This window comes from Bombina bombina, chromosome 2 (genome assembly GCF_027579735.1).
Source record: "Bombina bombina isolate aBomBom1 chromosome 2, aBomBom1.pri, whole genome shotgun sequence".
NCBI classification, from domain to species: domain Eukaryota; kingdom Metazoa; phylum Chordata; class Amphibia; order Anura; family Bombinatoridae; genus Bombina; species Bombina bombina.
Genome location: NC_069500.1, coordinates 178,444,073 through 178,456,240, shown reverse-complemented (window position 1 = coordinate 178,456,240; position 12,168 = coordinate 178,444,073). Strand labels below are relative to the sequence as shown.

At 39.5% G+C, this 12,168-nt stretch overlaps 1 protein-coding gene across 3 annotated transcripts in view; it reads left to right on the top strand.

Annotated features, from left to right (window-relative positions):
- Positions 1-12,168, top strand: part of TENT2 (terminal nucleotidyltransferase 2) — a 153,710-nt gene that overhangs the window by 11,490 nt on the left and 130,052 nt on the right. For 2 of the 3 annotated variants that reach the window (XM_053701362.1, XM_053701361.1), the window contains exon 4: positions 3,713-4,003. In XM_053701362.1, coding sequence (XP_053557337.1) covers positions 3,713-4,003 — 291 coding nt within the window. The remainder of the gene's footprint in view (positions 1-3,712; positions 4,004-12,168) is intronic. The other variant, XM_053701363.1, reaches the window with a different exon arrangement.

Here is a 12,168-nt window from a genome sequence, read left to right as displayed (position 1 = left end):
CTATTTGTTCCCTTTTATGGGGGTCATAGATATGATACCCAAATGTTGCATTCCATGAAAGTGCTTTAGCAAATCTATAAAGTGCGAGGGAAAAAAATCACATTAACATCTCTATATGAAAGATCGTTTACCTCAAAATTTCCTCAGTATCCGTATGTGACTGTAAAGCATCAATCAGGATGCTAGTCCTGGGACTACAAGGGAGTGTGCATTTAGCATGTACAGGTACAGTCATTCCCGCTCCCCCCTCTATTTAAGGAAGTTTATTATGAAATCTTGTGACATTTTGTAGAAACCCTTTGATTACAGTAAAGCAAAGTGTGACTTCAGCCCAGAGGTAGCTGATTGGCTGCTGAATAGGAAAATAACATAACTGCCTGCACATGACAGATGCACACTCCCTTGCAAATCCTGGGACAAGCATCCTGACTGGCTGCTTAAAGGGACACTAAATCCACTTTTTTTTCTTTCATGATTCAGATAGAGCATGCAACTTTCTAATTTACTCCTATTTTTCTTCGTTCTCTTGCTATCTTTATTGGAAAAAGAAGGCATCTATTTGAAGGAGCCAGACCATGGACAGCACTTGTTTATTGGTGCACTCTGCAAGGACAACCCAGGTTGTGAACTAAAAATGGGATGGCTTCTAAACTTACATTCTTGATTTTCAAATAGATAGCAGCAGAATGAAGAAAAAATGATAATAGGAGTAAATTAGAAAGTTGGTTAAAATTGCATGCTCTATCTGAACCATGAAAGAAAATATTTGGGTTCAGTGTCTCTTTACAGTGTGGTGTGAACACTTTGTTAAAAAGGAAGGTTTTTTTTTTCCCCCCCTCAAATTTCCTGAGATGTTCTGGTGATATTTTCTAGTCTGCTTTTTACAGCTACGCTGCATCACTTCCATGTGAATCTACAATACTAAGATCACTAAGGGGCCCTAGTTTCTCAAATTATGTGCATATAACTAACACAAAAATAGCGCACACATATCCAAAATATAAATTCAGTAAATACACAAACTGTAAAAACATTTTTGAGTAAGATATAAAAAGTCCAGCAGGATTCTATCTGCAAAAGTGTAAATGGAGTTCAAAACCAATAGTCATATGACTGTGTGACACAAAAGCTGGCAGCTCCTCTTAAATGCCCGACTCCGGATTTCAAGACTCTAGAAATTATAGACAAACAAAAAGGGCGCCTTGTGTGTGTCAGTAATTCCTTTAACTGTTTGTCAGTATAAGGGTACAGGGAACTCACATTTAGTAGCAGCACCCTGATGTGTTGATAGAGGAGTACTGGAGATTCACAGTGCTCCAGCTCACTGGACCTGGGATGCTGATCTTCCTGAGGCTGTTCAATGAAACTTTCAAAGGTAGCAGATAACTAGTACACTAGTTAAGATATATTTTTTTTAATTTTTTTTTATTATAAAATAAAGTTGAATTAAAACATCAGTGATACAATTTAACACAATAGTGTACAATCTAAGGGACACTATACAATGTGTGCCCCTAACATGCCGACATTCTACTTCCAATGCCTTGCAAAAGTATTCACCCCCTTGACTTTTTACCTATTTCGTTACATTACATCAATGTTTTATTAATCTGAATTTTATGTGTTGTATCAGAACACAATAGTCTAAGTTGGTAAAGTGAAATACGAAAAATATATACATAATTATTTTTTAGAAATAGAAAACCGAAAATTGGTATGTGCGTATGTATTCACCCCCTTTGTTATGAAGCCCATAAAAAGCTCTGGTGCAACCAATTACCTTCAGAAGTCACATAATTAGTGAAATGATGTCCATCTGTGTGCAATCTAAGTGTCACATGATCTGTTATTACATATACACACCTTTTTTTGAAAGGCCCCAGATTCTGCAACACCTAAGCAAGAGGCACCACTAACCAAACACTGCCATGAAGACTAAGGAACTCTCCAAAGAAGTAAGGGACAATGTTGTTGAGAAGTACAAGTCAGGGTTAGGTTATTTAAAAAATTAAAAAAAATCCAAATCTTTGATTCCCCAGGAGCACCATCAAATCTATCATATAACCAAATGGAAATGACATGGCACAACAGCAAACATGCCAAGAGACGGCTGCCCACCAAAACTCACGGATTGTGCAAGGAGGGCATTAATCAGAGAGGCAGCACAGAGACCTAGGGTAACCCTGGAGGAGCTGCGGAGTTCCACAGCAGAGACTGGAGTATCTCTACATAGGACGACAATAAGCTGTACCATAGAGTTGGGCTTTATGGCAGAGTGGCCAGAAGAAAGCCATTACTTTCAGCAAAAAACAAAATGGCACGTTTTGAGTTTGAAAAAAGGCATGTGGGAGACTCCCAAAATGTATGGAGGAAGGTGCTCTGGTCTGATGAGACTAAAATTGAACTTTTCGGCCATCAAAGAAAACGCTATGTCTGGCGCAAACCCAACACATCAAATCACCCAAAGAACACCATCCCCACAGTGAAACATGGTGGTGGCAGCATCATGCTGTGGGGATGTTTTCCAGCAGTCGGGACTGGGAAACTGGTCAGAGTTGAGGGAAAGATGGATGGTGCTAAATACAGGGATTTTCTTGAGCAAAACCTGTACCACTCTGTGCGTGATTTGAGGCTAGGACGGAGGTTCACCTTCTAGCAGGACAATGACCCCAAACACACTGCTAAAGCAACACTTGAGTGGTTTAAGGGGAAACATGTAAATGTGTTGGAATGGCCTAGTCAAAGCCCAGACCTCAATCCAATAGAAAATCAGTGGTCAGACTTAAAGGGACACTGAACCCAAACTTTTTCTTTCGTGATTCACATAGAGCATGCAATTTTATGCAACTTTCTAATTTACTCCTATTATCAAATTTTCTTTATTCTCTTGGTATCTTTATTTGAAATGCAAGAATGTAAGTTTAGATGCCGGCCCATTTTTGGTGAACAACCTAGGTTGTCCTTGCTGATTGGTGGATAAATTCATCCACCAATCAAAAACTGCTGTCCAGAGTTCTGAACAAAGAAAAAAGCTTAGATGCCTTTTTCAAATAAAGATAGGAAGAGAACAAAGACATTGATAATAGGAGTAAATTAGAAAGTTTCTTAAAATTGCAAGCTCTATCTGAATCACGAAAGAAAAAATTTGGGTTCAGTGTCCCTTTAAAGATTGCTGTTCCCAAGCGCAAACCATCCAACTTGAAGGAGCTGGAGCAGTTTTGCAAGGAGGAATGGGCAAAAATCCCAGTGGTAAGATGTGGCAAGCTCATAGACTTATCAAAAGCGACTTGGAGGTGTGCTTGCCGCAAAAGGTGGCTCTACAAAGTATTGACTTTAGGGGGGGTCAATAGTTATGCACATTGACTTTTTCAGTTATTTTGTCCTATTTGTTGTTTGCTTCACAATTTAAAAAAAAAAAAAAAAAAGTTGTGGGCATGTTCTGTAAATTAAATGATGCAAATCCTCAAACAATCCATGTTAATTCCAAGTTGTGAGGGAACAAAACACGAAAAACGCCAAGGGGGGTGAATACTTTTGCAAGGCATTGTAATTTGAGTACCCTTACAAATAGTAACACATGAGGCGCCCTCTTTGTAGTCTTGGGTGAGCAATGCAAAAATGTCTTTTAATAAGCAAGTGTAATTCCACCGTTTTTAGTGACTTGGTACACAACTGCTATTTTGTACAGGGTTTCACATTTTTACTCTTGCAGCTGAGCAAGCAGATTCTGGAGTTGTTCCAAGCATGTCAACAACAAGTCTCTGACTTGAAGAAGAAAGATTTGTGCCGTGGAGAACTTCAGAGAGAAATTCAGCAAATATTTCCACGTAAGCTTTTTTTATTTAATTGCTACAATATTATGCTGTGCACCATTTTATCAACACTTACAACATTATTCTCTTGTTTCTTAGACAGCAGACTTTACCTGGTTGGTTCTTCTCTTAATGGATTTGGCGCAAGAAGTAGTGATGCAGATTTGTGCCTCATTATTAAAGAAGAACCTGTAAGTACTAAATGTTACCTGTTGTATCCTCTTGTAAAGCTGGTACTTTATACAGAGCAGTATGTGAGACTTCCCCTCTGGTGTGTGCATTGCTGTGGTAACAGGGAAGGGTTAGGGACATACCTGCAGAGTTACATCGGAGCTCTGCAGGGAACATAAACTGAGCGAGTAGCTGCTTTGTACAGAGAATCTGCAGCTTTTTCTACATTGATTAAACCTGGAAACATGCAAGGTCTGGTAGTGGGTTTGAAAGCTGCTCTACTGGTTTCACTTTATATTTTTCCGTATTACACTTCCCTGAGATGAAAAGTGCACCAGCATAAATGGCTACTCATTGAGACCGTTTTAGCACTAAATGATCTGTCTTTATTTACAAAGAATGTAAGAAATTTGAGAACTATACTGTCATTTTACTGGGATTTGATTGTAAAACATTTCTGTTGCCTCAAAGTGAGTAGCTACTTTGTCTTTACAGAGAATCTGCAGCTTTTCTTACATTTACATATAACACTGCCCATCCACATTCCTCAAACCGCTCAGCATGACGTCTGAAAGCACACTATTTAGGGAGGGAGGTAAAAACCGTATTTGTTTAACAAATCTGTATTACATCCGTTTTCATATGCAGTCAAATAACTGCAAGTTTCTTCTCATTTTTAGAAGCAAAATAGCTAATGCCTGTTAATTACAAACTTTCGGCTAGATTACGAGTTTTGCGTTCTTAGTATAATGCTGCTTTTTCACTACCGCTGCTATTACGAGTCTTGTAGGTATAGCTGTACCGCAAACTGTTTTGGCCGTCACGCAACATAACTTCCACACCTTTCAAAAAGTCTTTTTTTCAATGGGACTTCCACAGCGCCGGTATTAGGAGTTTGCCTGTCCAGCCAAAAAGTGAGCGGTACAGCCTATAACTAGATCCGTACCGTCACCTGAAAGTCAGTAGTTATGAGTTTTATGCTACAGTTTTGTAACGTAAAACTCATAACTACCTATTAACCCCTAAACCAAGGCCCTCCTGCATCACAAACACTAAAATAAAATTAACCCCTAATCTGCTGCTCCGGACATCGGCGCCACTATAATAAACATGTTAACCCCTAAACCGCCGCACTCCCGCATAGCAAACGCTAGCTAAATATTATTAACCCCTAATCTGCTGACCCATGTCTTCACCACCTACATACACTTATTAACCCCTAATCTGCTGTCCCTAACATCGCTGCAACCTACATTACCCCTAATCTGCTGCCCCCAAAATTGCCGCCAGCTAACTACACTTATTAACCCCTAATCTGCTTCCCCAATGTCGCCGCCACTATACTAAAGTTAACCCCTAACACCCACTAACTTTAACATAATTAAAATAATTCCAAATTACAATTAATACCTAAATTTATTCCTATTTAAAACTAAATAAATACCTGTAAAATAAAACCTTAAGCTAGCTACAATATAACAAATAGTTGCCTTGTAGTTATCTTAGGTTTTATTTTTATTTCACAGGTAAGTTTGTATTTATTTTAACTAGGTTGATTAGTTAGTAAAGGTTATTAACTATTTACTAACTACCTAGTAAAAAATACAAATTTACCTGTAAAATAAAACCTAACCTGTTTTACAGTTAAAGGGACAGTCAACACCAGAATTTTTGTTGTTTAAAAAGATAGATAATCCCTTTATTACCCATTCCCCAGTTTTGCAAAACCAACACTGTTATATTAATACCCTTTTTACTTCTGTGACTAACTTGTATCTAAGCATTTTCTGACCGCCCCTAATCACATGACTTTTAGTTATTATCTATTGGCTTGTATTTTAGCCAATTAGTGCAGTTTCTGCCACTAGCCACAAGCGTGATCACAATGCTATCTATATGGCCTACATGAGCTTGCTGTCCCCTGCTGTGAAAAGTAAATAAAATAGAGGCGGCCTTCAAGGACTTAGAAATTATCATATGTGCCTTCCTAGGTTTGCTTTCAACTAGAATACCAAGAGAACAAAGCAAAATTGTTGATAAAAGTAAATTGGAAAGTTGTTTAAAATTACATGGCCTATTTGAAAAATGAAATTTTTTTTTTTTGGACTTGACTGTCCCTTTAAACCTAACATTACACTAAATTAAATAAATTAAATTAAAAAAATACATTTATCTAAATTATAAAAAAATAAACACTATATTACACAAAAATAAAAAAGAAATGATTACATATTTAAACTAATTACACCTAATCGAATAGCCCTATCAAAATAAAAAAGCCCCCCAAAAAACCCTAGCCTACACTAAACTGCCAATGGCCCTTAAAAGTGCCTTTTGCGGGTCATTGCCCCAAAGAAATCAGCTCTTTTACTTTTAAAAAAAATAAAATAAAAAATACAACCAACCCCCCCAAATAAAAACCTACCTAAAAAAACCTAAGCTCCCCATTGCCCTGAAAAGGGCATTTGGATGGGCATTGCCCTTTAAAAGGGCATTTAGCTCTTTTACGGTGCCCAAAGTCCCTAATCGAAAAATTAAAACCCACCCAATAAACCCTTAAAAAAAACCTAACACTAACCCCCGAAGATCCACTTAGTTTTTGAAGACCGGACATCCATCCGGGAGAAGTCTTCATCCAAGCAGCATGAAGTCCTCAACGAAGCTGGGAGAAGTCTTCATCCAAGCGGCAAGAAGTCGTCCTCCAGGCGGGCAGAAGTCTTCATCCAGACGGCATCTTCTATCTTCATCTTTCCGACGCGGAGCGGCTCCATCTTCAAGACATCCGGCGCGGAGCATCCTCTTCATTCGGTCCCAGCCGTACACTGAAGGTTCCCTTTTTAAGGGACGTCATCTAAGATGGCGTCCCTTGAATTCCTATTCTATCAGCCAATCAGAATTAAAGGGTAAAAAATCCTATTGGCTGATTTGAACAGCCAATAGAATGCAAGCTCAATCCTATTGGCTGATTGCATCAGCCAATAGGATTTTTTCACCTTTAATTCCGATTGGATGATAGAATTCTATCGGCCAATCAGAATTCAAGGGGCGCCAATTCAGCTGGGACCGTATGAAGAGGATGCTTTGCGCCGGATGTCCTGAAGATGGAGCCGCTTCGCTTTGGAATGATGAAGATAGAAGATGCCGTCTGGATGAAGACTTCTGCCCGCCTGTAGGACGACTTCTTGCCGCTTGGATGAAGACTTCTCTCGGCTTCGTTGAGGACTTCTTGCGGCTTGGATGAAGACTTCTCCCGGATGGATGTCCAGTCTTCAAAAACTGTAAGTGGATCTTTGGGGGTTAGTGTTAGGTTTTTTAAGGGTTTATTGGGTGGGTTTTATTTTTAGATTAGGGACTTTGGGCACCGTAAAAGAGCTAAATGCCCTTTTAAGGGCAATACCCATCCAAATGCCCTTTTCATGGGAATGGGGAGCTTAGGTTTTTTTAGATAGGGTTTTTATTGGTGGGGTTGGTTGTGTGAGTGGTGGGTTTTACTGTTAGTTTTTTTGCTACAGGTAAAATAGCCGATTTCTTTGGGGCAATGCCCCGCAAAAGGCCCTTTTAAGGGCTATTGGTAGTTTAGTTTAGGCTAGGGTTATGAAGTATATAGTCAGGGAGATCCTCAGATATTTTTTTTTTAATTTCTTTTGTGCTTAAAAACATCTATCCCCTGCTTTTTCCATTATATATTGTTTGAGTGCAGTTTCTCTATACTTTTCTTTAGGGGTACATATTCACATATTCAGTAACCCTATATTTATGCCATTTTTGTATGGTATTCTAGAGTGGTTTTTTTTTTTTTTTTTTTTTTTTTTTTAAAGAAAATCTATATTGGTCATAAGGGTTAGGTTAGTTCTCATACTATGTTCTGTATTAACGTATTACACTAGCTATCTTAACGCCACATAGAGCAGCACATAATGTAAACAAGCCTTAGTTATCTCCTGGAAACGTGTGCATTTTTAAAAATATTTTTTCTGAAAGCAAAGAAAAGCTTTAATGCCTGCTAATATTTTAACTGTTTGGTGTTTATTTGTGTATGGAATCATGAAATGTCCTTTCTTTCTAATGACACGGTAAGTCCACGGATCATCATCAATTACTGTGGGGAATATCACTCCTCACCAGCAGGAGGAGGCAAAGAGCACCAAAGCAAAGCTGTTAAGTATCATTTCCCTACCCACAAACCCCAGTCATTCTATTTGCCTCTAGTGCAAGGGGGAGGTGAAGTAATTAGGTGTCCTGATTATGATTCTTCTATCAAGATGATGATTTTTTTTTTTTTTTTTTTTTTAAAGTCAGAGCAGTCTTGCTCTGACCTTCCATCACTAGCTGGGCTTATCTGTACTCCATTAGTCTCTTAAGCAGGGCTGTGGTAGTTTTAAAGCAGTTAGGAACTTGTAAAGTGGACTTTACTGTGTTTTCCTAACATGTCGCTGCCCTGGTATAGAAAGCCTGAGTAGGTTTACTCTGTCTTTCTTTTTACACAGGTCTCTGAGGATCGGCATCCTCTCATACTTTGGGATTCGTCTGACTGCCGGATGGCTAGAATGCAGGTAAGGCCTTGTTCTTCTGGGGCTAGAGGACTGGCACTAAAGGGGTTAAGGACCCTCTGCTATTAGTGGGACAAATCCTGAGGGAGTCTTAGGGCAGTATGAAGGCACATTAGTCATGAGACTTGGAGACTAGGGGTTAATCTCCTTCATAGTAAGGAAAGGGTTAACCACTTTGGGGCTTAGATTTATTTGAGTACTATTTGGGTTTTTAACCAGTACTTGGGCAGCTTCCTCTGGTAGTAACTGAGAAGAGTGCGTAGGGCGCCATTTCTAAAGGAACTGCATAGCTGGGTACACATTGCCTTATAAGAAGCATTATCACTGAGTTGGGGTATTTTTTTTTCCGCTTTTTTAGAAAGTGGATCGCTGCCTTTTATACATTTTACTTATATCTGTACCCTGCATAAATTTGTATGTTTGGTGCGGCAAGATGAAGTGCAATGTTTGCGTGCTCCTTCTCCATGCCGTTTTCGTGGTCCCGACTCCTTCTCAGGTAAGAGACGCGCCATTTTGGATTTTGGTGACTCCGCCTCGTTCTCCGAGAGATTTTCAGTTTTTGCTGTGTTGTGAAATAGTTTTTTATTACATTCTGTATAAATAAACGATGGAACAATAATCCCAGGGGAAAATAATTTGTCTGAACAAAGGGAGATTTTCTTTAAGGAAGAACTTTTTTTCTTTTCTGCTACGGTGCACATTTGCAATTTTATACGTATTTACATAGGTTCCACATACTCTTGTTTTATGTTAAATTATGTTTTTTATAACATAAGGAATCTTTATCATAATTCCAATAAAATTGTTTGCTAATAAATGGAACAGAGGTCTGTTCCTAAATATATTTTTAAGTCCAGCAAATCTAAATAAATTTAAAGTGACAGGGTCATTTTTATATTTTAATTATTTTTTATTTTAGCCTTATGTCTCCATGGATGATGCAGTCTAGGCTAATGCCACAGCTTCTCCTCAAACGTCCCAAGTCCCTTTTTGTTATGACTTCACATGCAGTGCCCTGCAGTTCCTCTCAATCTCCTGGAGGAGTTATTGGTTGCAGAATTGTCTGCCCAGGTGTCTTCTGGTATCTGTGGCTTCATCTGCTTTTCCTATATTAAAGGGATATCGCTAGAGGAAATTTAATTAATCGGATAGTAAGGTTTCTGCTCCACTTGCTACTATTTATATTGCCTTCCTTATAGTCTGATAAGGAGGTTAGTCGGTAGCATTTTTAAGGGTTAAATTTTCCAATTTGGACAGTATAATTCCTTCATCTGATGCTGGAGTGGACTACTTCAGATGTATGCTTGCACACCTCGGGTACTGTTAAAGGAGGATTTAACTGCCTGGTCGACACTGTCGTTGTCGACCCTTAGTAGTTTTTGTAAACTTTATCAGTTTCTATGATTTTCCTTCCTAGGTGGAAGTGTTTCTAGACATGCTATGGAGAGTCCACAGGAATTGGAGGTACTGGGGATACCTTTCCACCTGTCTTCCGTCCTTTAAAGGATTTTTCCTGTCGCTGACTCCATTTAAATGCAGCTTTTCTATGGGGGCCAGAGACCCTCGACCCCCTATAAGAGGGTAGCTAGCTCCTTAAGGATCCCTAGATAAGAAGCTGGAGGTTAATTGTTCTTTTAGAGCGATGCATTGTCGGCTTAGACTGGCTGTGCTAGCCCGCTGATGGCTGTTGTGGTTAGCAAGGCTCATGCTTTAGCATCTTTTAAAGCATTGTAGCTGATTTTGGTCAGCGGAGAAACCTTCCTGTGGCTTAGTGGTTCAGCCTAGGTTTGTAGCTTTGCAGTTGCAGCTTTAATATGTTAGGTTTTCTCAAATTCCACGCCTCTGGTTTTTCCTTTCAAGGATGAGACCTTGTATGATTTGGTCTGGCAGAATGATCCTCTGACTTAGGGGGGAAAGTTTTTTTTTTTTTTTTTTTTTTTTTTTTTTTTTTTTTAAACCACATGTCAAGATAGAAAGACTAACGGAAAGTTTTTCTTTTCCTTTTTCTGCAGGGTTTGTCAGGTCTTGGTATCCAACTAATCTTAGTTCAATCTAAGATTTCTTCCCGTGGGCAGATTTCTCCTTCTAGAGTATCGGCAATCCAGGTTTGATTAGAAGCATTCATTGAACTAGGTTCAAGATCTTCATCAATCATTCCCTTTACTATTTACCCTAAAATGAAGAATTTTCAGATCTGTCTCAGTGGATAGGTCTAGATCAGTAGATAAGAGACTCCCTCCAGCACTGTTTTTTTTCAGGAGCACCTGTCTCAGGGCGCATGCTTCTGGAGACATTCCTGGGTAATGTGACAATGGGCGCCTACTGTCTGGTACTTGCTTGAGAAACGGGGATTATTAATCTTGGAAGTGTCTGCTTTTCTTTTTTACAGTCGAGGGCGAGTTACATTGCTCTGATGGCCTGGCCTCAGTTGTCATTAAATTGGTAATTTCACCTCTATGGCTTACATCATCTACCAGGGTGGAACTTGGAGTTCCTTACCCTTGTAGAAGGTGATTTGATTTGTTCAGTGGGCGTCGGCAAACACTTGCTGTCTGTTTTCATCTCTTTAGGGGTGAACAATTGTACTTCTGAACAGATAATTTCCCCCGGGGAGTGGGTTCTCCGTCCGGAGGTGTTTTTCTAGATAAACCCTAAAATGGCAAGTGATCCGCAGACCGCCTTGATAAATGTTCTGTTGGTTTTTCTCTTGGGAATGGGTCTTGCATACCTATTTCCTCTGGTTTTCTCTCGTTTCACGAGTCATTATTCGTATCAAACAGGATATAGAGTCAGTGATTCTAATAGCCCCTGCGTGGTCTCGCAGGATCTGGGATGCAGACCTAATGGAATGGTCTCCTCTCCCTCCTTGGAGACTGCCTCTGGGGAAGGATCTTCTGTATCAGGGTCTCTTCCTTCTTTCTATTTTCGTTTCTCTAAAGCTGACTGCTTGGAGATTGATCGATTTAGTTGGTCTAAGCGTGGTTTTTTCGACTGTCTTTAATACCATGTTTTGGGCTTACATGTCCGTTACTAGAAAGTTTTACCATAAGATATGGCGTAAATATCTTAGTGTGAATCCAAGGGTTACTCTTGGAGTATGGTCAGGATCTATGCTCTATCCATTCTGCTGCACAAGCGTCTGGCGGACGTGCCAGATGTCCAATCCTTTTGTCAGGCCCTGGTCAGAATCAGGCCTGTGTTTAAATCGGTTGCTCCACCTTGTATTAACCTTGTTCTTGAAGTTTTGCAACAGGCTCCGTTTGAGCCTATGCATTCCTTAGATATTAAGATGTTATCTCGGAAGGTTTTGTTTCTTGTTGCCATTTCTTCTGCTAGGAGAGTCTCTGAACTCTCGGCGTTGCAGTATGATTCCCCTTATCTTATCTTTCAATCTGATAAGGTGGTTCTGCATACTAAGTTAGGTTTTCTTCCTAAAGTTGTTTCAAATAGGAATATTGATCAGGAAATCGTGCCTTCTTTATGTCCTAATCCTTCTTCTCATAAGGAGTGTTTGCTGCACAACCTAGATGTGGTGCGTGCGCCGAAATTCTACTTGCAGGCGACTAAGGACTTCCGCCAGTCTTCTACTTTGTTTCTCTGAGAAACGCAAGGGTCAGAAGGCTACGGCTACTTCT